At 42.7% G+C, this 25,699-nt stretch overlaps 1 protein-coding gene across 4 annotated transcripts in view; it reads right to left on the reverse strand.

Moving 5' to 3' along the window:
- The window catches only part of cspg5a (chondroitin sulfate proteoglycan 5a), a 64,524-nt gene extending 39,266 nt beyond the window's left edge, over positions 1–25,258 (reverse strand). For all 4 annotated transcript variants that reach the window (XR_003692689.1, XM_028579427.1, XM_028579425.1 and 1 more), the window contains exons 1-2: positions 24,712–25,258; positions 1,652–2,675 (exon numbers count right to left, since the gene is read on the reverse strand). Coding sequence is in view for 3 of the 4 variants with exons in the window: in XM_028579427.1 (XP_028435228.1) it covers positions 1,652–2,675; positions 24,712–24,808 (1,121 nt within the window). In the remaining variant the exon portion in view is untranslated. The remainder of the gene's footprint in view (positions 1–1,651; positions 2,676–24,711) is intronic.
- Positions 25,259–25,699: the final 441 nt, after the last annotated feature.

Below are 25,699 nucleotides of genomic sequence, written 5' to 3' on the forward strand. Positions count from 1 at the left end.
ACACTGAAAACACACCGCTCAGTTCAGCGTTTCCTTGTAGCTCTGCTACAGTAGCAGTGAACCTTTAACGTTACGCACACCGAGCAGATTGATGCGCTCACAGAGCCAATCCTTGCAGATGTTACCGCTCGGTGTTTGGCTAGATAGCTAATAAGCCGTTAGTCGTTTAGCTTGAGCTTTGTCTGAAGGCGCCGAGCGGCCAGCCAAAGTCCGACAGACACCGACACATTCCGCACATCCTCCGCTCAGTTTAACCGCTAACCCCCCGGTACCGGTCAGAGAGGCGTGTTTACTTTGTGTCTCGGGTGCGTCCAGCGACGGGCTCCGGTCAGTTTTTAATTAGCCTACATTAGTAACAGTTCATTCTGTTACGGTATGAACTTAATCATAGGAAAGGCGAAACAATATAAGACCTTTCTAACGAAATCCAAGACTTTATAAATGCAAGGCTTTATTAATTATATAAATAAATAATATTTCTCCAAAGTTGACAGGTAGGCTACGTAAATTAAATCATTTCACCTTTCTACATCAAATCCGTTTACCTTTGCAAGCAACGTCCTCCCTTGGGGAAACCCATAGATATATGGGGGAAACCAACCAAACCAAACGGGAATGAGGGAGGAATTAATAACCATTGACATATATATAATGGACCAATAGACCCCGTTGCTCTGGACGGAGACCAGTGAAGGCTATTAGAAGCACTTTTCCGGTGATCTCTTGCTTTACTGCGCAGCCTCCAACTGACAGAGACAACGTAAATGTGACGTGAGCAACGTGTCTGAAAGTTGTAAATCTTCTGGTAGCTGTGCCAAGAGAAATCTCAATCATTCCCAATCTTACAGAGACGGAGAGCGTAGGTATATGTAAGGAGATAACATAAGCACAGGCTAATTATTGATCACTAACATGCTAGTTAACATTAGTAATTAAACCTAAACAGCTAATGTAAGTCGAAACTGCCTGCGAGCTTCTCCTGTACTATACGGTAATTCCTCTACTGTGCGACAGTAAGTCGCTTGGTTATGACACAATCGTTAGCTTATTTTTACAAAAACGTCTGCTACGGAGCCATAACGTGAGGTACAAGGTAATGGAGCCTTTTATACATTGTCGTGTTTCTTTAGAAATAAACAATGGACAAATAGAGTCTTTAAATGCTTCAGATGTAAAGTTATTCGCAGTCAAGTGACGTAAAAAAAAAATGGCGGTCAGTGTAATGCTAACAAGAGGTGATCGCTTTGTAGCAACAAAATGGCGCCATCGGAGGTTCGCGTTCTGAAGCGAAGCTTACCCCCTTGTTAATAACACTATCAGTAGCCGATATCCCCGCTTGACATTAGAGGAAGGGACCCGACGGTGTGATTGGTCGAACTCTTCTTCTTTCGTTTTTTTTTCCAGCATGCTCGTGGCTACTACGCTGTTTTAGCCATACGTTTTGCTGCCTACTACCATCAAGTGTTAGACAGAGACGGCTACTGCTCGTCAACGAGTGAACTCAAAGCAGTCACCTGATTTTCGCGTAGTTTAAAGTGACAAATCGTATCACCGTATTTTGATGTCAAAATGCGTATCTACTACGCAAAATGCGTACAGGTTGGCAGGTCTGACTGTGCAGTGTATTCTTGGTGTTTGTGTTGCGTCATACCTGCAGAAGACTCCCATGCCCTCCAGCAGGTAACACTGTCCCCCGTTGAAGCAGTAGTTGGGCTGCATGTCGCAGGGCGAGCGGCAACTTCCGTTCACCATCTGGTAGCCCACACGGCATCCACCCATCCCGTCTGACCCGTCCACCGGTGAGGCCGCTGGAGGAGCCGCCCCGGGGACGTTTGGTACCGGAGCTCCCACGCCCGGACGTGCGGCCCCAGGGATGAAGGGGCCAGACGCTGGCACTCGGGGCTTGGAGCGAGCTGGAGACCCAGCAGGGAGGCGGAGGTCTTCGTCGCTCTCGTAGGTGTCGGTCGTGGTGCTGTAGGTGTACTCATCAGCAGTGGGGGACACGCCATCCTCGTAGGGGGTGAGGTAGTCGTAGTTGTCCGGCATCGCCCAGGAGGTCGGGTCGCCTCCCTGCAGCTCATGGGCCAGTGATGATGGCGACGGCGGGGCCAGGTCGAGGCCGCGTCCACGAGAGGAGGGGTCGAAGAAGTCCACGTGGAGGACGTCGGGGTTGGAGGGGTTGGTGGGGTTGGTGGGGTTGGTGGGGGCCGAGGGCTGGGCGGTGGTGGTGAACAGGTGATCCAGGTCAAACACGGCTGTGTCCTTGGCGTGGATCCAAGGCGGGTCGGTGTTTGGCAGACGCTCCTCATCCTCCTCCTCCTCCTTCTCCTCCTCCTCTTCGCTTGCCACGACGTCCTGACCGCGTGGGTTGCTAGGCAGCAGGAGCTCCGTCTCAGCCGAATCAGGGCTGATCTGTGGCGGGGCTGCCACGCTCACTTCTTCCAACGCAGGGACCAACGTTTCAGCAAACATGCCGCTGCTCTGCTCGTCTTCCTCGCCGGCGCGGGGGATCCGGCCCGCCCTCGGGGTCACAGTGTCTGGACTGGCCGAGCTGCTCATCCCGGTTACCGCGAGGACGGCCTCGTTGACCTTAACGGGCCCCTCCTCCTCGCTGAGCAGGGAGGTAACGTTGGCCACGCTGTCCAGCTCAGTGGCATTGGTCCCAACAGCATTCCCTACAAACAAACACAAGAATATTTCTTAGTACAAATATGACAACAGAAAAGGTGTCCTGAGCTTTCAAAGGGAAATGATTGCTTTGTAATTTACAGGGGCGGAGCGAGGGAATGGCTTCTAGGGCTCCAGCCCCGAAGGATTTCTCAAAAGCTTGAATCTTTTAGGTTAATTTAAATAACTTCAACTTTGTGTCATTTTCCCTCAGTCTCTCTGACTGGACCAGCAAATCAATGGAGCAACACTACCTATGTGTGGAACTTAAATCGAACACTAACAGTTAATGCCTTTCTTTAGGTGGCAGGAGTGAAAATCCTCAACATTTGTTGTGTTCTGGTTTCAAAATGATACAAACAGTAAGATACAAAATAGAATTTAAAATAAGCGACAAAAAGGTCGACAAACGCTACAAACATCAAGAAACACGTAAAAGCGTCAAAAATGTTGAAAAATCTAAAACAGTATAAAAAAAACACGACAAAAGCATTTAAAACAACAAAAAAAAAAATTAGATTGGTACAACTATCATGTTTTTTTTCCAAGTGATTTTTAGCCATTCTTTAATCAAATGGCTTAAGAAATAGTGCAAATAGCTGCCGTAAATGGAGCATGCCCCAGGCCCCAGCCCCTGGCTCCGTCCCTGGTAATTCACTTTATGAGGTTTTTTTAACATTAATATGAGTTCCCCCAGCCTGCCTATGGTCCCCCAGTGGCTAGAAATGGTGATAGGTGTAAACCGAGCCCTGGGTATCCTGCTCTGCCTTTGAGAAAATGAAAGCTCAGATGGGCCGATCTGGAATCTTCTCCTTATGAGGTCATAAGGAGCAAGGTTACCTCCCCTTTCTCTGCTTTGCCCGCCCAGAGAATTTGGCCCACCCATGAGAGAGAGAGACATCATGGCTTTCAAACGAGCAAAGTGGCAGTTGGTCAAGGCCACACCCCCACCCTCCACCTTGCCCCCCCTCTCTCCTCCTCAATAGCTACAGGCACAGAAATGGCACATACTAAGGAAAGCTCATTGTGGGACAGGCTCTAGTGGCTGTAATTCTGCACCAAGGCTGAATTTCGGGAAAGAGACTTCAAATACAGTATTAGGGGACCACTAAGGTCTATATAAAAGAGACTTCAGATACAGTATTAGGGGACCACTAAGGTCTAAATAAAAGAGACTTCAGATACAGTATTAGGGGACCACTAAGGTCTATATAAAAGAGACTTCAGATACAGTATTAGGGGACCACTAAGGTCTATATAAAAGAGACTTCAGATACAGTATTAGTGGACCACTAAGGTCTATATAAAAGAGACTTCAAATACAGTATTAGGGGACCACTAAGGTCTATATAAAAGAGACTTCAGATACAGTATTAGGGGACCACTAAGGTCTATATAAAAGAGACTTCAGATACAGTATTAGGGGACCACTAAGGTCTAAATAAAAGAGACTTCAGATACAGTATTAGGGGACCACTAAGGTCTATATAAAAGAGACTTCAGATACAGTATTAGGGGACCACTAAGGTCTATATAAAAGAGACTTCAGATACAGTATTAGGGGACCACTAAGGCCTATATAAAAGAGACTTCAGATACAGTATTAGGGGACCACTAAGGTCTATATAAAAGAGACTTCAGATACAGTATTAGGGGACCACTAAGGCCTATATAAAAGAGACTTCAGATACAGTATTAGGGGAGCACTAAGGCCTATATAAAAGCATCCAAAGAGCATCATGTCATGGGACCTTTAAAATCTAGATCTGTACTCTAAGCCATGAAGGTGTGTTATCATTGTGAACCTTTCACCAAACCTCGCGGATTGATTGTAAGATCCTGTACGGCTGCGTGACAGCCCCCACTATCACCCAAAACACAAAGATGCTTTTCCTCTCAGGCGCAGAGAGAAGTAGAGAAACACAGTGGCGAGAGAACTTCAGCAAATTTAATGAGGTGAAAATGGATTCACTTGGCAAAGCAGACCACAGTTTGCATCGATCAGCTCAGGAAAAACGTCTAGCTCTCAAATGGGCTTTGGTTACTGCAGTGTAGGACATAGTTGGGAAGCAGCTGCTTTAATTTAAAGCACCAACATTGTCAAATACCAACTCTGACCGTTTGTATCAATAAAATAGACAGAAATGAACTTGAAAAGATATAAAATATCCATTAGATTAAGAAGAAAACAGTATGACATTTGTTGTGATGCTACTGTATGTCCTTAATGGGGCACCATAGATGATTAATATAAATTTGGAAATGCAATTGAAGTCTGGAGCCAGCAGTAGAAAGAAAATGCTGATCCCACACAAACCAGCCTGACATCAGAAGATGCAGCAACCATTACTATGAAAAATGCAACAATCGAGGGGTTGAAAATAAACTGGTTGGAACAGAACGGTAAAAAAAAAGCACCATCCTTTTCAGTTCCCAGAAGTAAAGACATTTCAATTCATCTCAGTGGTACAAATTGAATGCTTATTCACAGATATCTTATACAAAATTACCCCTCTCCCCCCCAAAAAAAGGGCCTTAAATCAGATAACAGGAGCTAAAAATAATAAAAATGTAATTTCAATTGGAATATTAGCAAATATTTATAATAATAATGGAAAAATCCACTGGTCTTTTGGATGCATCATCTGCTGTTCACCTTTTTCAGTTCACTCTTTTCAAAGAGAGTTTCCGGTCTCACACGCCACACAATGACATCACAAAGTCTTTCTGCGTTAAGTGATGGACAAAGGCGGCTCAAGGAGTCTGGCATTGAACCCGACGGGTGAAACATAATTAAAAGGAGACGTGATTGGCTGTGTACTTATCCTCCGGTCTATTACTTCATCCGAGGGCGGCTGGTTGAGTCATGCAAAAAGCTGCTTTACGACCGCTCCCCCTTTGGATTAAAGGAATAATACACTAATGTACTTGAACGGCGAGGAGCCGGGATTACAGATTATGGGGTTGGAGAGAGAAAGATTTAGGAGACTTTGGGGGAGCCCTGCAGGGGGGAGGTGATGATCTCGAGGAGACGCAGACAAGACAGCGTCTCGACAATTGTACGAAATCTGTGAATATGTGAGGATGCCACAAGAGACTGAGGGAGAGACATGCCTGAGCTGAAATAAACCTTACAATAACATCAGTGATGTTTTTATCCACCTAAAGCAAATTAAACCAACATGATTTGTTGAGATTTATCTTTTCATTCAAAGTTTCCTTTAACAGACTAAAAACAATGATCTATCCTGCTAATAAGTCTATGTAGCTACAGCCTGAGCTTATGACACAGATATCCAGCCTGGTTCCAGACATCTCAATCGCTGAATCTCCAAAAACATGTTCAGCAATAAAGAGGTCTGGTGATGTATTCAATAGCTGCACCACAGTTACAGTTAGTATATGAGGCAACAGGTAAAACATAAACTCTTTAAGCTTAAGTGTTAGCAGGAACATTTGGTTTCAGCCACTACAATCCTGTAGTCTGTGTTGTTTGTTGGAGTGGAAACCTTGCTCACTCGTCACTTGCTCATCAAACTGTCACTGTCACTATGGGTTTTGGAGTGCACCTATAGACCTTTCGGGTACTTCCTATTTAGCCAACGCATTCTCACTCCCATTGCGTAAAATACGACAGGTCAGGTGCCTTTGGCATTGTTATTGATTTTATCTTGGTATTTTTATTGGTTTATCTAAACGCGCTTGGACGGAACACAGTTAGGTTAAGGAAAAGGTTGTGGGTGAGCTTACGCGGGACAAGAATGGGATGGTTGGGTTTAGGAAAAGAAGAATGGGATGGTTGGGTTTAGGAAAAGAAGAATGGGATGGTTGGGTTTAGGAAAAGAAGAACGGGATGGTTGGGTTTAGGAAAAGAAGAACGGGACGGTTGGGTTTAGGAAAAGAAGAATGGGACGGTTGGGTTTAGGAAAATGTGACACATGGGACACGATCCCCGGGTTAGGGTTAACCCGGACTCCTGGGTGAAAGTCCTCTGTTTGACCCATCCACCACCCCAACCAACCTCCCTATGCGGATTTTCGGGCATTCATACTACTCGCATACTACTTCTTCAAACGCCGTGTAGCTGCTGCTCTCCCTGGTGCGTTCTACACACACGCTGAAGGGCGCTTTTTGCGTCATTTCGGACGCTGACAGCCACTGCCCAAACGTCCGTATTTTACGATTTCGGAGTGAGAACGGGTTGATTTAGCACTCCACTAACTTGAATGGGGATTAAATGATTTAATCGTGCGGCTCTTCTAGACTTTCCAAATGTTTTTACCAGACCAAATAGACCAAAAGAGTCTTTTTGCTGAGGTTTTTGACACTCAACAAAATGTATCCACTGATTTACAGACATGTCTTTCTCTTAATTTAAGTCTATGGGGAAAAGTCTTTTTGGGCCAGAGGGCATCATACGACAGACACAAAAGTTGTAATTCCACTGTTTGGCCGCTGTGTCAAATTGACATCCAAGCCCGGCGCACTTCTTGGGGGCGTGAGCCCAGAGAGTGTATACCTTGAGTCATTGAGCTGAGAGCTATAACTGTGCTGTCCTCTTCACGGACTGATAAACACACATTTCTCTTGGCTTGTTGCGGCTGAATCCAAATGGAAACAGGGACCCTAGTGTTCCTGCCAACACTTAGAAGCTTATAGATTTGATGCCATACCTGTTGCCTCATATAATAACTGTAACTGTTGTGCAGCTATTGAACACATCACCAGACCTCTTTATTGCTGAACATGTTTTTGGAGATCCAGCGATTCAGAGGTCTGGAACCAGGCAGAATATCGGTCATTAGCTCAGGCTGTGGCTACACAGACTTCGTCAAATACGTGAAGACAATTTTGTTATTCATTCAGAATGCTTTCTGTTGCTCCTCTGTAAAAGTTGACACGAAGTTGGGAATTTTGCTTTCTTAAGTTTCCGTAAGAAATACAGCCGTTTCTGAGCTTTCTTAACCAGGATGGAGATGTGAGATGACCATGTCAGGTGTTGCTTGACACCCTGATCACCCACTGTGAATAAATGCGTGTACTCGTGGTCGTATAAGCAGCTTTGGTAAACAGCCTCCACCAAATGGCATATATGAGGATATCTGTGAGGATCCTTGCTGACAGAAGATAAGCTCCGACCCTCTGGGATTTTAATCCTAAAAGTCCCCCAAATGCTCAGTGAGTCTCCATTTACACAGCCAGTAGTTTATCGGTTATTATGACCTCCACCAAAGTTTTATGACTTACAGTACATGAAGTGATGTCTGATTTGGGAGCAGACAGCCAAAAATAAGATAACACACCCTCAGATAGTAACAGGCCAACAATCTAATATAAATAAACTGCAGCAGAACAACCAGGTCACTTTTACACAATCTTCATGGTCAACTTAACTTGTATAGACTAACATATGCAATGTCTTAATGAGCTTATCAGAATGTTCAACCCCAAGAAGGCAAGAATAAACTATCTTTCAGCTCTCTGATACTTGGGCTGCCCAATCTTCCTTAAATAAAATAAATAATCGGTAACTAAACTTGATAGCCCTTTTCATGTTCTTATATAAAGACTGAACTGTAATTCTTTAATTGTAACAGAAAAATTGCATATTTCTGGCACCAAAAGATTTTTTTTAATTTGAAGAATTGATTAAGAGAGATCCTTTTGCATGACTCATCTGCTGAGATAATGAAACTTAAAGGGGAACTACGCCCATTTTCAAAATTCATGTTATTTCCATGGTCTAAGACAGTCCATAAATATTGGTTAACATGAGCTGCTCTCTCTTATAGCCAAACACTAGAGTGCTAAAACTCAAGTTTGGGATTTCATCAAGTATAAAGTGTGTAACTCCTCCATAGTCAAATTAATTTGGGAAATATGTTATCGATGATACTCTGAGCACCCAGGGGGTTGATGGGAGTACAGTATATGGGTGCATTTTCTGTTTCAGAACTGAACCGTAGATAAAAAATCTAATTTGGGTAGGAAAAAGAAATCAAACAGTGTCCCATTCCTTGTCTATGGAGCAGCTCCAGACTTTATACTTGATGACATCACCCGTTTGAGACTTCTCGGGTTTTTGGCTTTGGGAGAGAGAAGCTCATGTTCACAAATATTGATTGAGCTTTCCTTGGCAATGGAAATGCCATATTGGAAACATGGTGGTGTCCCCTTTTAAGAAACAATTTTACACATGTTCACAGATGTTTCAGTTGAATTGAAACATCAAGTAGTTAAAGAAAATCAGAGAGTCCACCAGGAATTTCTTGAGTTTTAGCTGGAGAGAACAATCCAAAAAAAAAAAAAAAAAAAAAAAAAAAAAGGAGTAAGAGATTTTCCAGATGAGTAACTTCAAACGCAATCTATCATGTGATTTAACTGCATTCTGGTCTATTGAGAGTAATACAGAGAGGGCCAATTGGTCTCTTTACTTCTTCTGTGATGGAATATTTGGCCATTTTCTGCCTTATTAGATAGAAACAGGTGATGAGGGGATAAGAGAAAACAATTTCTGTGATTGTTAAAAAAAAAAACAGTTGAAAAGAACAAACCCTCCGTCTTTAATTATCACATGAAAACCTGAATCACAACACAATTATGCCAGAAACTTTAGATTTGTGGCATGTGCAATAATCACATGACTGAAATAAACTAATGCATAGAGGCCGCCCGCGACTCCACAGGAGATACTGTCCATTTTAAAGAAATAAGTTCAGATTTTCAGTGCGATAACTCATATCGTATAATAAAATATCTGCCGCTGCAGGGCGATTTAATCTGGGGTGGAAAAGTCTGCATGTTATTCTCCAAGCGGCTACTGTCAAACTACCCTTGAGCAAGTTTTTTTTTTTTTTTCAAGCAGCTGCTGCTCCTCTTGCCAGTAAAGACGGTCATGTAGTTGTGTTAATATATGAATACAAAGCAGAACACCGCTGATAAAGTGCACGCCTGCAAAGAAAAATGTTGAAACTGATCAATAGATGTTCCTTATGAATGCATGCATGATATGGTTTCATCCGCACCTTGCTGTCATCATTAGGCATGAGGCTGTCACTTTAGCCACGAGGCGCTTGACAGGTGGACGGCTTCAGTTTATTGAAGGTTTTGTTTTCTGGCGCGGCAGCCTGGCGAGCTGCATCTTTGAAGCCTCGGGTCGTTCTGGGGCTAATCCTTCCAGCACTCCCACAATCCACTGCTGTTTAACACATCAACTGAGCAGCCCAGGATAATATGCCAAAACAACGCTCACACCCACATAAAAACAAGGCTTTTATGTAAGCATTTTCCACGCGCCGAATGCTTGATGCTCACCAGGAAATCAGGATTTCAGACAGGGAATGTCCGCCTCTCTCTTAAGCGCATAAAAACAAACCCCCTCGCCTTTGTTAGCTTTATCTCTCGCTTGTGTTTTCACAACCGCACGCTCACAAACACAGCTGACAGCAATACACTGATTAAGTGACAGTTTGTCCGGATGAGCGCAGTTTTTAGGAGAATCTCCTGGGGAAACTGGTCAGCCTTCAACACCGGCTCCTCCTCCTGCTGCTGCTACAAGCCTGATGAATACAAACCGCACAGACCGGAAAACAGTAATGGCTGCCGCGCAACCAGAGAGAACGACAGGGGGTGTTGAGGAGAGATGGTAACGAAGGAACGGGGAGAAAGTGACACATCATGACAGAGAGGAGAGAGAAAGCCAGGAAGAAAAACTGAGGCGGGATGTGACAAAGTGAGGGATGGAGAGAAATGGCGAAAAGAGTGACACAGAGGACGGGAGATGCTTTCATGGTCCAGGAAAGACTTTTTACTCCCACTCTGCCAGTCTAGAGATCCTTAACCCTTGTGTTGCCCCCGGGTCAAATTTTTTTTCCTGTTTTTAAAGTTTTTTATATCAGAAATATGGATTTCTTACAACCAAATTGCCCCAAAATAACTAGGATGCATGCATGTATGTTGTATGGAACCCATACAACTTATACATCCATGTTGTTTTATTTCATTTCACAGCATTTTAATAATTTTTTTTTAAATGGGTTCAAAACAGCATCCTGACCAAACTTTGACATAAACCAGTCGGTGATTCACTCAACATCCTCTGATCTTAACTATTCTATTAGTCAAAATAATCCATAATTTCTGCTTTTTTTCAAACCCAAAAATTAGGAATAATGTCATTTAAATTAGGTTTATTTACCATGAATTAAAAAAGCGATGAAAAGGTGAATCATGTGTACTGAATGATCATTTACATGCACACCAATATTCTACTATTATTCCGAATATGACAATATTCCAAATTTGATACAGGTTATGTAAACAGCATATTCCAGTTGGATATTCTGAATAAGGCCTTTTTCCAAATATAGCATTTTCCGATTAAGACATGTGGGATATTCAGGTATTATTTGGGTTTTAGAGGCATTCATTGGACATCTATACAGTGCATTCGGAATATGCGTCTCAATCTGGGTTTTACCGCAGTTTATGGCCTCTTGCCTGTTTATGGCTTATGGTTAGCTCTGTGTGTTGCTATGGTTGCTGTACACAAACCAACCAGCCAACAGTTTGCAATAAGAAGGATAAACACAGCTACTTTTAAACATCATCAAAGACTTGGATATCAACAGGTTTTTGGATATGCACACACATCGCTACGCCGACCTTCTCAAGAAGCTGGTTGAAGGAATGAAAGAGGGACGCTGTGTTCACACGGTCCAACAAGTCCTCCACCGCTGGTAAATCCTATTTCACACGGCTACATGTAAACGGGATTATTAGTGGAATATTCACTTTCATTAGCCATGTAAACAGCTCAGTCTGAATATCGTCTTTTTCGGAATAAGGGCAAAAAACGGAATATTATGTGCACGTAAACGTAGTCAATGAGAATGTTTACACGCATCACTAGAGTGAAAGAGTAGCAGTACTGCAGTGTAAAAATACTCAGTTACAAGTAAAAGTCCTGCATTCAAAATCTTAACTAAGTAAAAGTACAAAAGTGTTAGCTTCAAAAGTGTCAGTACTCATTACACAGAATGACCCATTTCAAAATCGAATATATTATTGCATTAGTGATGCAACAATGACTCTATATCCTGCTGTGTAGTTTATTAACCTATAATGATACATCACAATCTATTTGTTGAATAATTGCAAAAGCATGATTAAGGCCTATATAAATCTAAAATTTAAATCTGCAGAGTAACTAACTAAAGTTGTCAGATAAATGGGAGTGGCGTAGAAGTATAAAACATCCAGCACTTGTTATCTTATTTCCATATAGGCTGTTCAAAGTCATGATTTCTGTGTCATCACCCTCAGGTTATTGACAGGACTTTATGAAGACGGGATTTTCCCCTTGCTTCATTTTTGCCGTTTGTTTGGAGGCTGAACATCCAATTTTGGATAACTAAAGGTGGAGTCTGGGTGGACCAAAACAGGAAACCAACACAGCGGAGAATGAGTCAGCTGTCAGTCAAGCAACCTTCAGACTCACCAGCAAGACTCCCATTACAAGAAGTGAAATTCTAATGTTGGACTTCCTGTGGAAAGAAAATTAGCAGGAAAAAGTTTGGCATCTTCCAATCCCTTTAAAACAATCTGTGTGAATGAGTGTTTTCAAGTCACCATCTATCTGTGATTAGAGCAACAACATCTGAATAATTTTTGTAATTTATAATATATATATAATATAATTTATAATGGTGAATCACATTTTCGTGGAATACACGTTACCTAGCATGGGTTTAACACTGAAGCTTTTTTGCATCTAGCTCTCAACCCTGATCTTCATCCGGGTCATTGCATGCTAGCGACATGACTCTACAAATGTCAAAGTCACCTCCACCACTTTGGTCCAGACTGAAATATCTCAATAATTATTTGATGGATTTGCTGTAAAATGTTGGACAGCCATTGTGGCATAAGGAGGAATCTTTATGATTTTGGTGATCCCCTGACTTCTCTCTTCTACTGCCACCGAAACAATATTAAAACAGACATATATGTGCAGGAACACACATTCACATGAGGTGGTCTGCTGGAGGAGACCACATTGGTGTCAATCTGCCAGAATCCTCACTGTGCATCTCTGCAATGAGCTCCAATTAAGTGGAGATGTCTCCCTTTCACAGCCTCGTTAGCCTAATTGGATTAACGAGGAGGACGCTTTTGATGGACAGCTGGTTTAGGAGCAGCGTGGCGGCTCTGTGGAAACTTGAGAAAGTAAATTCTGCATCATACAGCTAGGTCTGATGTCCCATACTAGCCTCCTAAAATCTCGTATTTTATCTGTTTTTATTTTGTATTGTTTTCAGCTGCTCTTTAATGTTTTATGTAAAGCACTTTGAATTGACTTGTTGCTGGAATGTGCTATACAAATAAAGCTGCCTTGCCTTGATGCATATATGACAAATATAAGGGAAAAAAAGGAAATGAACAATTTAAGGAGATGAAACTATAACTGGTTTACCACATTTTGAAAGATAGACATTTTGTCAGATTTGTCCTGAAATCTCAGTGTGCTACAAGGCCTGTTGACTCACTTAGGATTGGTTTGCTCTGCACGATTGGGATTTGGGAATGATTTCTTTTATGAATCAGTATTAACTATATAAAGCCAGATCCATTTTGGATCTTTCGTTAGTTTGTTCCAGGTGCACTGGCTGTCAAACACTGCTAATTGCTATATGTAAAAGTTAAAACAGCACAGTAAAGTGCTGCTGATGGTTAATAAACCACATATAAACTTAAGTGGGGCTGCAATTAATGATTGGTTGGTTAAATATTGATTCATCTGGTGGTCATTTTCTCTATTAATCATTTTATCTATAAAAAAGGTCAGAAAACAGGGAAAAATGTCCATCACAATTAAGGTGATGTCATCTAATGTCTTGTTTTGTCCAGCAAAAACAGTCCAAAAACTCAAAGATATTTAATCTACAAATATATAAAATAGAGAAACAGCAGATCATCACTATTGTCCTATTGGCATTTTTGCTTAAAAATGTATTTAAACAATCAATCGATTATCAGAGTAGTTGGATATTTTGTTGAGTCAATTCTGACTTAACAATGTTTTTCATGTTGAATGGAATCCGAAACTAAGCTAAACTTAAACAAAATAACAACCTAGGACTCAATGAAAGAGCAAATGAGGCTGATTGTTTAAAGGGCATTTAAAGTGCAAGCCTAGTTAAACCAACTATGACCAGTGTCTTTTACCCTATTAGAGCGGCTGACCTAGCAGACTGTACTGTCAGGATCGGGTCGAGTCAGGACAAGTCAGGTCAGGGTTTCAGTCACAGTCTGGGTGCCGGACAGACCAACTGAGGCCCAAATGAGACAAAACTGATGAAATAGTAGAGTCTTTGTTAGTTTCCCTCCCACTTAACATGAGATAATCAAACAGTATTACATAAGTAGATTCCTCAAATGTCTGTGAGTTTGTCTATATTTGTGTGTGTGTGTGTGTGTGTGTATTGTGTGTGGTGTGTGTGTGTGTGTGTGTGTGTGTGTGTGTTCCCTTTGCCAGTATAACCCACTGGTAATTGGGGTGGCTTCCAACTCTGGTAAAGGGTGTGGATGGTCATAATGAGAAGAGTTTGGCTCGTCTTCTTGTATGTGTGTGTATGTGTGTGTGTGTGTGTGTGTGTGTGTGTGTGTGTGTGTGTGTGTGTGTGTGTGTGTTTTGGGGTGATGTCGCCTCATGGCCAAGTGCTGTTTGCCTGCGCTGGCGAGCCGCCGACCCTCAAGCCTCGCCTTTTGTTCAACCCAGATCAGTTTGGCGAGGGGAAGCCACTAAAACCACCCACAGTCCCGGGGTACCCTGATTGCCAGTGACAGACTGTAAAGAGGAACCTGATTGGTCATGACAGTTAGGGCCCGCCAGCCAGCTTGCTGACCCAGACTGGAGGGAGGAGGGGAAAGGTTGGACCGTGAATGGCAAATAAACAAAAGCTTGCAGGCTCCCTTAGAAAGAATATTGAGGTTCTCATAGGAGTTGGTGGTTAAATCTCCATGAATATGATTTCATTTAGCAGATTACATAACATGTATATTTATTTTTATTTTTAAACATTTTTTATTTAACCTTTATTTAACCAGGTAGGCCGTTGAGAACAGGTTCTCATTTGCAACGCTGACCTGGCTAAGAAAGCGTGAGCGTGTGAGACATATGGTTTCACATTCAATACAAAACAGGAGTACAAAATACAATAGGCTACATAAAGGCTACATAAAGTGCAGAATAAGTAGGCATTACAAGGCTGACACAAACGTGTGGTGTGAGTAAGCCGAGGGATATGCAAAAGTGATAAGGAGATAACGCAGTATACATTAATAGACAGTCTGTATCACGCTTTAAGGGTCAAAATACAGATATTGCAGAAATGTGGACCAGTTAGTGAATTAGAACCGGTACAATTATAACGTAATAAGCATAGATAGACAATCTGTAAGAAGCTAAAACGTAGTGAAGAGCCAAATATACAGTTAGTGCAATTTCTGGTGTAGTTTCTGATGTAGATCAGAGGTAACACACTAAATCTGAAATAATGATAAGAATGTTAAATGTAGTAAAAAGTCAGTCTACATATTTAACAGAATTATACAGTCAGTATACTGATAGTGCAAGTGTAACCAAATTGTGCAAGTATAACAGAATTATACAATATACATAAGAGTCAAAAATATCAATCAGTGTACAGAACAGCACGTGAGTGGTGCAAGGGGAGATGCTGATGTTCATCTGAGCAAAAAATAAATAAAAAAATGCAGTGGGGCATGACAGAGATATTCTCATCATACCTCACATTTTCTACTAATTATCCAAATGCTCACTATGTAATAAGCACACCAGTTCTTAGAAAAAAAAAACGATTTAACTGAAACTAATGACTTCACGTCAGGTTTTGAGGGTGTAACATTTGACAATTAGCAAGTGAAGTTTCCTTCCAGTCACTTTTTGAGCCAAGAAAAAAGGCAAGGTGGTGCTAGTTTTCAATATTATAATCAGTCATAAAGTGCTGCTTTGTCAGGTGTATTGAGAAAGGTCAGAGATAAAAAAAATGAAATAAAAAAGGCGACAGCGAGGGGGGCCAAAGTGTATAAGTATTTCCTTGTGAGATCTATTCATAGGCCCCTTTTTTATCTTTTTGTGTCTTTAAATAAACTAAAAACATTTGTTGGCTTTTGTGGCAATTAATCAGTCAGTGAAAAAACACTACTGTGGTCAAAAAAATAATCGTTAATATTAGGCCTTAAAACGATTCCTCGTAATTCCTTAGTAATAAGTCATTTGATTATTAAATATTCTTTGTCGCGAAGCTTCATTTAATCCATATACCTATTTACAGCCCACTATGTTTCGTATAGATGACTATTACTTTCACACCATGTGCTTACGTGCTGTGCACCATAGTCTGACAGGTGATGTGGAGAAGAAAGCCTAGATTGCAAAATGGAGGATGAGAGAGTAAATAGCAATGTGCAATTAATACAAGTTCAGTTGATACGTCGCCATGACAGAAACCAACAAAGGGCCCGAATATTGAGGAAACTAGGCATCAGCGATTATTGTTGGTTCAGGTTTCTCGGGCTTATTAAACCAAAAAACTGACTTTGGTGTGACAGTGGCCTGTATTTCTTGCTTGTGTGGACATTAAACACATTTAATCAACGTTTATGAAAATGGCCAAATGCACTGAGCGGACCGACGAAGCCCAGTGAATGGAGGAGAGTGAGTGAGCGCCTCTTCTCATTGATTTTAGCTTCAAATACCCGAACCTCAAGAGAACCACACACACACACACACACACACACACACACACACACACACACACACACACAAAACACACAAACACACACTCCTCTCTTTACTCGTTCCCACACTCAGTCACTAATGAATAAAGCATGAGGCGGTTTAATCTTTACTCAACGCTGCTCATTAATATCGATATGAGGAGGAAATGCGCAGTCTGCATTCGACTCTAATTGAAAACCTCTGCATCGATTTTACACCAGTCACTCTCTCTCGTCATCCGTCTTTCTTTCTTTCATTCATCTTTTTCACTTTCTTGTCCTCCCTGTCTTGCCATCTCCTCGCCTCCTCTTCATCTCAACCTTGTTATCTCATAAATTCAATCCCTCTCTCCTCTATTTTCCCGGTCAAATAAATCCTTCCTCATCTTCTCTTTTTTCTCTGAGCATTTTGGTCTCTGCTTCTCTCCTCCTCTCTGTGTTTTTGCCCCTCCCCCCCCCCCATCCCATCCCATAAATCCTTTCACTTCTGACTCCACAGGTGGTGGGATGGAGGAAGGATGCGTTGCCATGGAAACGCTCTCTGCCTCGGCCTCGCTAGAGCCGATACAGCTCTGCAGAACCCGACAAGATCTGCATCTGCACACATTACACACACACACACACGGATGTATTTATCTTTGAAGAACTGTGATTTTATGAGGAAGAAAAATGTGATACTGTGGGTGTGGACACGTGAGGCAATGCATATAAGATTTCCACATTTTCACACTCATAAACTGTGTGTGTGTGTGTGTGTGTGTGTGTGTGTGTGTGCGCATGTTAAATGCATGCATAATGTATGTATGCATCTACATTTACACAGTCTCTTTTTTCTTCCCTCATGACTTGATTGTTTAACGGTCAGTCAATTAAAATTCACACACACACACACACACACACACACACACACACACACACACACACACACACACACACACACACACACACCCCAACACCCCAACCCCCAGATTTTTAAGTGTCTGACATACAGAATATGTTGAGCTCATTATTTTCAGTGTTTATTTTGAATATAAACAGGTCACCCAAAAAAAGAGAAATGTAACACCACACACTTTCTGACAATCCTTCCTCCATAGAGTTGGGGCAACAATGGTGTTCACACAAACCAACAGTGACTGTCGGCAGGGAAAAGGGACACTATTCTGCGCTCTTGTGCGATTCTGAACATACTCTATAGTACAACAAACTCATCACACGAGAGAAAACATCAAACACACGAAGCACATAAATCCTCCTCTCTAATTACCTGTCTTTCTGCTGAACCTTGTTTTGTTGCTATGACAGGTGTATGTGTGTGCCTGTGTGTGTGTGTGTGTGTTCACATTAGCGTGTGCTGGGCGGACTGAATGCTAATACGACAGTCTGCAGTAGAAGAAGAAGGAACGAGGACCGTGCACAGCCAGACGGAGAGGAGAGGGGAGCTTGGGCACGAGCATGAACTCAATGACTCGCTTCACCAAGGACACGCTGATACACAGACAGTGTTGCACCTACAAGCCACACGCACAAACACACACTCGCACATTTACGGCATTATAGACCGTAGAAAAGCAGCCACGCCGTACACACACATACACGCAGGGAGACAGGTGCAAGCCTACTATTCCATCTTCCATTATTTTTTCACCGTGTCTCTCCCACACCGCTGACATGAACACACATAAACATGTAAATTACTGTTCAAGGGCACCCAGAGTTTGAGAACAACGCCAACTCAGCACAGCTAAAACATGTACTTTACGCTAATTGTTTCGTCTTTGAGCAGGAAGGGCAGAAGCAGCCCGTCACTGTCAGACAGCTCATGAAACTTTTGGCGGGGCGTTCGAGGACTTTCTCCACCTGCGGCAAAAACTTCTAGCCGACCACAGCCGAAGACCGCGGCAACGACCCTAACAACTGTCACACCTGCCTGTGTCAGAGCGGCAGCGAAAAACACCTGGGCGCTGACAAGGACGACGAGAACACCGGCACAAAGGCACACTTCATTCTTGGCTGACACTGTGCTTTAAGTGAGCTTAACATAGGCTGATGCAGACTTTTCTTTTTTAATCTTTAGAAGAAACAAGGTCCAGAGTGCTTAGAAGCAGCGCTGCTCCCTCTTAGTCGACTAGTCGGTCGTTTTGGTCTTAGTCAACTTAGTTCTCTTTAGTCCATTAGTCATGTTTGATGCTTTTTTTTTTCATGCTGAATGACTTATTTCCAAGAAATGTACGTACGAGCACATCTCTGGTAAACACAAGAATTAAAGGGTTAACATTTTACCTAATAGATATCACCGTGAAACCTACTTCCCCTACACGTTTTCTGAAATGTTGTTTTTAAATATGCAAAGGAGGCATTATCTTATTCAATATATGCATCCTTTTGCATGACTCTTTGCGGAGAAACTCAGATTTACAGATCTGTCGATTAAATCAACTAATCGATTAGTCGATGCAGTTGAATAAGTGTTAGTCGACTAAGAATTTCTTCAGTTGAACACAGCCCTGCTTAGAAGTTTAACCCAATAATGAAGGGGTGCTCTTTGGAAGGGAACACAAAAGATCCGCAGGATGAACAGAAACTACCTACAGTAGACTTAATGGCTACAGCTCACTGTACCCTGAAAGCTGTTGTCACCCAATGTGCCGTTTTTGAGGCTTTTCAACCTGGACATGAATACATTCCTTGGGGGAACTGCTTATCCTTAGCATAGAAATAATCTGAAAATCAGGAAAAAGTATAAGTGCGGTTCAATCAGGCAACTTAAAGTTGTGAAGAAAAACACTGGAAAACAAGCCATCAGCCGATTCCGGCACACCCTCCAAACGCGCACTGCACTAGTATTACAAATTAGGAAAACCAAACTGCCCATTGTTACTTTGTTGTATGAGGACATTTACATCTCAGAGGAATTCTGAAATGCGTGTGCACACACACACCCACACACATATATATATATATACACACACACACCATACAATACAATCACACAATAGAAGCCAGCAGCTGGCTGGGTCAAGTCTGTGGCCATATCATGTTGGTCTGCAGGCAGATCCAGGTGGGAGGATATTACAAATGAGATTAGGATAACAAACAGGTTTATCTGGGATGAGAGCACGGTAATAGCCTGCACCGATCCCAATTTAGTGCTGCGAGAAAAGTTTCTGTCCCTCTATTTTAAAAAATGCCTTCTACCACGATGATTAGAGCTGCGAGCAAAGATGATTTTCATTATTGATTACTTTTTGATCAGTTGTTTAATCTAAGACAGGCAAAGAAATGATGGCAAATTTGCTTGTTTTTTCAGACTTATGGCCAAAAAACTAATTTACTGAATTTATAATGATGAGAAACAGAAAGAGTCATCACTGTTAAAAAGCTGAAAAAGGTACGTGATTATTGACTTAAATTAATAGTCTTTAATTAGTTACAAATAAAAAAACTAACTGATTCATCTAATATTCATTACAATTTTTAACTCTCTTATTGTTTGTTTGTAATGTACAGAGGACTCCTTGGAAGAAAATGAAATAAAGTAAAGGCAATACTTAAAGTTAGGGAATGACTGTGACCGTGGCAGCAAACTTGGGTATGAAAGTCAGACGTGCTCCGCTTCACCACCCCGACCTCCGTACTTTCCACTGAATGTAAATTATGGAGGTGAAGAATCATCCAATATGAACGTTAAAAACATTTTTTTAACACACCTAAAAGTAACAAAATGAAAATAATTTAAACATGTCTCGTAACAGATCCTAACAGTCCCAGGTATGTACTTAGTTATCAGACTGAAACTACTGACTCAAGACTGACAAAACTGACATCCCTGCAGTCTTTCCTTTTGCTGTCACTTTGCTAATATAATTATATATAATATATAATATGATGTGTTGTAGCTTGATGACTCGTCAGCGAACCGTCCTGGCTCCTCTGGACATCCGTCACTCAGACTCTTGGAAGCACCAAAAATCAAACATACACAAACTACGGTCAGTATCTTTGCTTTCTGTTGAACGTGTCGAGAAAGACTTTAAGAAATCACGAGTACTGACGCAGACTCTTTGAAGTTGCACTTACATCTTCCTTCTTGGATTTAAATTTGGAATAAAAAAAAAAAAAAAAAAACTGATGTTTGCACACAGCCAACAGCGAAACGTGTACATGTGCTGAAAATCAAACACAGTACGCCGTGCATGAAATCATTATGCAGAAATAATGAATACACCAATACGAATAATGATATCATCTATGAATTAGAGCTGGTAATGATGGACTACACCCATTGCCAGTGGGTTAAACAACACACACACACACACACACACACACACACACACACACACACACACACACACACACACACACACACACACACACACACACACACACAGGGCGTAGAGCCACAAGACTTGGTAAGACATTTCAGCCTGTGCCAAAATCCAACCAGCATTTTGAGCCTTAACAAAATTCAAAGCGCGAACACATTATGGCGGCGATATGAACGCGCTATTCTGCCAGCCGGTGTCCGTGGATGTGTGTGGTTTCCATGGCGACAAAGAAGATGCAGAGGAGAGACTGCAAAGCCATTGTTCACCAATAACCAGAGCTGTAGACGGCACAAATCTTTATGTTTGGTAATCTATGTTTTTTGTAGCTTTTTTCCTTCCGCACACTGCACTAAAGAAAGCAAGATTGGGTTAGTGGAGTCACGGATGGGGGGGGGGAGAGATTTGGCTTGAAGATGAACCCATTGCACATCAAAGATAATCTGCCAGCAAGCAGATATGTGTCAGCAGGCCATGAGAAAGGAGGAGGAAGATGAAGGGAGACGGGCACAGAAGAGGCTGTACATCCATTGGGTTTTAGTGCTGAAACCATTAGTCCGTCAATCACCTATCTAACAGCTTAATCGTGCATGGGGGAGGGGAGGACGGGAGGGACGGCGGCATATCATCTGTATTAAATACACAGAAGGAGGAGGATTGCAAATGGCCACCGGAGGAAAAAAAGCCGTCAGGAAATGACCGGCGGTATTCTGGGCGGCTGTTGTTGTCAGTTCGGGGGCAGTTGGCCTCGGTTGTCTGAGCATCATTCGCAGATGTGGGGCAAGCTGCCGCCTCCACACTCCACCGGTGAAGCGAGAAGAATGGTGTGTGTGTGTGTGTGTGTGTGTGTGTGTGTGTGTGTGAAGGGGATGGAGGAGGAGGCTTAGCCCAAGGTGGTTTTAAGGCATCTGCACCAGATCTGTCAATCTCTTTTTGTTAAATATTCACCTGAGTTCGAGGGGACACAGACTCCCTGCTGCAGCTTTGATGAAAAGGTGACAAAAATATTTCTGAAGGGGAGTTATAAAGTGCTAATAAGTGCTAAAAGGTGAATTTAGGCTGATCATGTGGTATTTTTATTATTTTAATATCCACTTAATAAACACTTACATAGTTTTAGCCACACTAGCCGCGCGGCGATGGACGGCATTGTCTGTCTGCTGGTTCAACACTTGTCCAAACATATTTCGTACAGACCTTCAAGTTCCCCAGAGACTGTATACTAACTATATCCTTTGATGAGCTCCGGATTTTTTTCCTCTAGTGTCACCATGAGATTGACATTAGCAGTTTTGAGTCAAATTGAGAATCTAGGAAGACGCTGCGCTCAGCAGAGAAATACTCTTGCACATAAGCCACGTAAAAACTGAAATTGATGTTTTTCCATTTCCATTTTCCCAGCTGACGTTGGTCGAGAGGCAGGGTTAAACCTTTGACAGGTCCAACTGAGCAACGTTCTCTTAAGGCTCTGACACACCAACCCGACAACCGTCTGTCGGGGTTAATCAGTCTCCCCGAGTTGGTCAAAAAAGTGCCTCGGAACACACCGAAGTGACGCCGACCTGGGCGTACGTTCTGCGCGTGCGCGAGACGTAATACGTCTCCCTAACAGCAGGCGGCGCTAATCTCTATTGTCGTCCAAAAAATGAAAACCGGCAGCTTGATTGGACGAACGCGTCACGTGGGTCTGGCTTCTCCCGAATTTCAAAGCCAGGCAATAATGACAGCTCGTTCGGAATACGAGCTTGTATTTTGCGAAAATAGTTCACCGAAACGTGTTTCTGAAAAACATTTTAAGCGAGAAATAGGCCGTGCAGTTGTTGAATCTGTCTTCATTTCAGATCGACGAAGGTCAGTTTGAAAGATTTCCGTCAGATTTTGAGAGGCGTTCGTCACTCTCATCCCGCTCGTCATTTCCGGTAATTGGGTAATTGGTCATTGAGTCCGACTGCCCACTGGCCAATTCAACAACTCAAATCGGCCCAAATGTACACAGACGGCTCCTCCGACTGACGACGGCACGGAACACACCGAACAGACTCGGGTCACCGACCTCGCCAGACTGTCCGACGGCCGATAACCGGGTTGGTGTGTCAGCGCCTTAAGCTAGGCTAAGCGCCTACGTGCTGTAGCTTCATATTTAACCTACAGACATTAGAGTGGTAGCCTAGCAATCCTCTCATTAAACTCTTAGCTGTTACTATTGCTTTCAGGCGATCAAGACAAATGATCTATACAATACACTTATTTAAAAACTGATTACAAAATCAATGCTCTCATATGTTACATTTCTATAAGGCATTAGGGGTGGAACTGGTGAATAAATGCACTTGCCCCTTTAAAAAGCTAAAAGAAAACATCATCTTATTAAACTTAAAACTGAAGCAAAAGCTGATGACTGAAAGGGCCTAAATTGGTCAGTGTGCTAAATCATACTGGCTCACATTTGGCTAAGATTTGCAGTTAACAGGGAACATTGCTTTTGGATGTTGTTTTTTTTTCCCTCCTTTAAAAACCTTCCAGACGGATTTTTGCTCTTCAAATAAAACCCACACAATAACAGTATCGTTTTATGAATGTCAGCCAGTGCAATGAAAAGAATCAACCAGATTATATTGGATTATAACGCCAGACTGATTTCATCTCGTGCAAACTCCTGCATTATTAATCTGACAGTAATGTGCGCAATGAATCTCAGACAAAGAGACACAGAGAGAAAGAAAGCCTTCGTGTCTTTTTTAATGTTTACTCTGGTGTTTTTTTTCCTTCTTCTTCTTCTTCCCTCTCGGTGTATCAGAATGTCCGTCCAGATCCCGTCATGAATTATTCATAAAGCCCCCCCGGCCCTAATCCTCGCCTTTGTGTCGCTGTAGTGCCAGTGCGCCTCCGGGGATCCGGGTTACTGCATCGGCTGGACGCTGTCACTGCCACACATCTCTGTAATTTCTCCTAGAATATTCCTACAGTGGCTTTTAATGCACCTGCAGAGGGTTTCATCTAGTGACCTGATTTAGCTGTGATTGCCTTCTGTGATAATGTCTTATCGGCGTTTCTTGGTGCGTGGAGGGAGTTAAATGGCATTTAATTCCCCCCCATTTTGTATATATTGTATGTGTAGCCTATGTATACTCAGCATTGAGCTCATGGTCACCTTATTGTATGTTCACATCTTAATATATCCCTATAATAGTAGCCCTTCTATAGATTTACAATGTGGGACAGTCCATTTTTCAATTAATGTCCTAATATTCGATCTCGCCGTGTGTCTGTGGTGTCCAGTTGGTTTATATTGACCTCATTGTTACCCCATCATGTGTCTCTATAATATCCATGAGGGCTCAGATTGTCTACTTGTGCCTTTATTGTGACCTCATTTCGGGTTTTGTCTCTTGTGACATCTCTAAAACATTCCTGCAGGCACACAGTGTTCAATAATGACTTAATCATGACATGTGTGCCCCCCTAGGCATCGATATAAGATTCCTATGCAATTTGGAAAATCTTATGATAATCCTACAGCGTGGTATGAAGGCGGTATTTGCTTTATATGCATAAATATTTTTCCACATAAGCCTATGTTTGAGGACAGATTCTCCAAAATCCAGTTTATTTCCAGTTTGTAGCAACTGGAAAATGTCAAGACCAATATAATGTGCAGGAAAAAAAATGTCATCAAATTTGTACTAACCAATAGTCTATCAATACCAGTTGAGTGTGCAGTGCTTCCTAACCTACAATCCGAGCCTCACTGACCTCCTTTCTGGCTGCCCTATGGGAGTGTGTTTAGGTACCCTGGATCCACAGAGAGGGGACGTGCTGCTGCTGCAGCAGCAGCAAAAGCACACAAATATTAGGCAAAATTAAAATGTAACGTATTTGCACGATTAAAGTGCACATGTGGAGGGCAGTTACTTACCGTGGACAGCCAGCGGGATCAAGTACAGTGCCAGGACGCACGACAGCAGCGCTAGTCTCCAGCATCCCGTGCAAAAGCTCGCCTCCTTCCCCTGCATCCTCGCCGTGCAATGACAGAATAATATTATCGGACGAAAAAAATAAAATAAAGGAAATCCCTGTTCAAATAGTGATATTAGAGTTCAAAAAAATGTTGCAAAAAGTAATCCGGGTGTGTTGATTTGCGTGCAGTCTAGACTCCAGCCTGGCTGCGCTGCTCCTCCATAGCCGCTTGGTCTCCGCTGGATCCGTCGCTGTTCCACACGCTCGGCTCAGTTAAAGCACAATGAGGTTGGTTACGGCTCCATTGCCACAGAACGGCGGTCGGAGACGGCGAGGGTGGAGTGGTGGTGGTGGAGGCGGGGGGAGCGTGTGGGGCGCAGACGCACGCCGTGGCTCGGCTCGGCTCGGCTCGGCTCGACTTGGTTGGGCTCGGAACAGATCGGTGCTTTGGGCACTTTGTGGCTGAGACGCAAACAAACGCACGGCGGAGGGCAGCTCGCTCGGCAGCCTTCTCATCATCTGGGGAGAAGAAAAGAGGGTTGTTGATGCCCCCCCCCATTCTACCCCACCCCCTCCCCTTCATACCTCCCCCTTACTTCCTCCCCTCTTTTCCTAAGACGCTTCCCTACTCCTCCTCTCTCCATCCTTCCCTTTTCTGAAACTTTTTCCTCCATTTTCGTCCTCCACAGCGTACACATCTTTCCTTTTCCCCAGACTTTTTCAGCCTCTTCCTTCTTCATCCCCACTTTCTAAATCTTTCATGACTGTTTCTTTTTTAACCTCCTTGTCCTCTTTCCAGATTGCGTTTCCCTTCCTTTCCTCCTCTCAGAATGCCATATCCTTTCCCTCCGTTTTCTCTTTTGACACTTTCTTTCTTTTTTCGTACTTTGTCGTCCTCCAGAGCACCCATGTTTCTCCTCCCTCTTTTCCAGAAGCATTTCTCCTCC

Source organism: Perca flavescens, chromosome 6 (assembly GCF_004354835.1).
Source record: "Perca flavescens isolate YP-PL-M2 chromosome 6, PFLA_1.0, whole genome shotgun sequence".
NCBI classification, from domain to species: domain Eukaryota; kingdom Metazoa; phylum Chordata; class Actinopteri; order Perciformes; family Percidae; genus Perca; species Perca flavescens.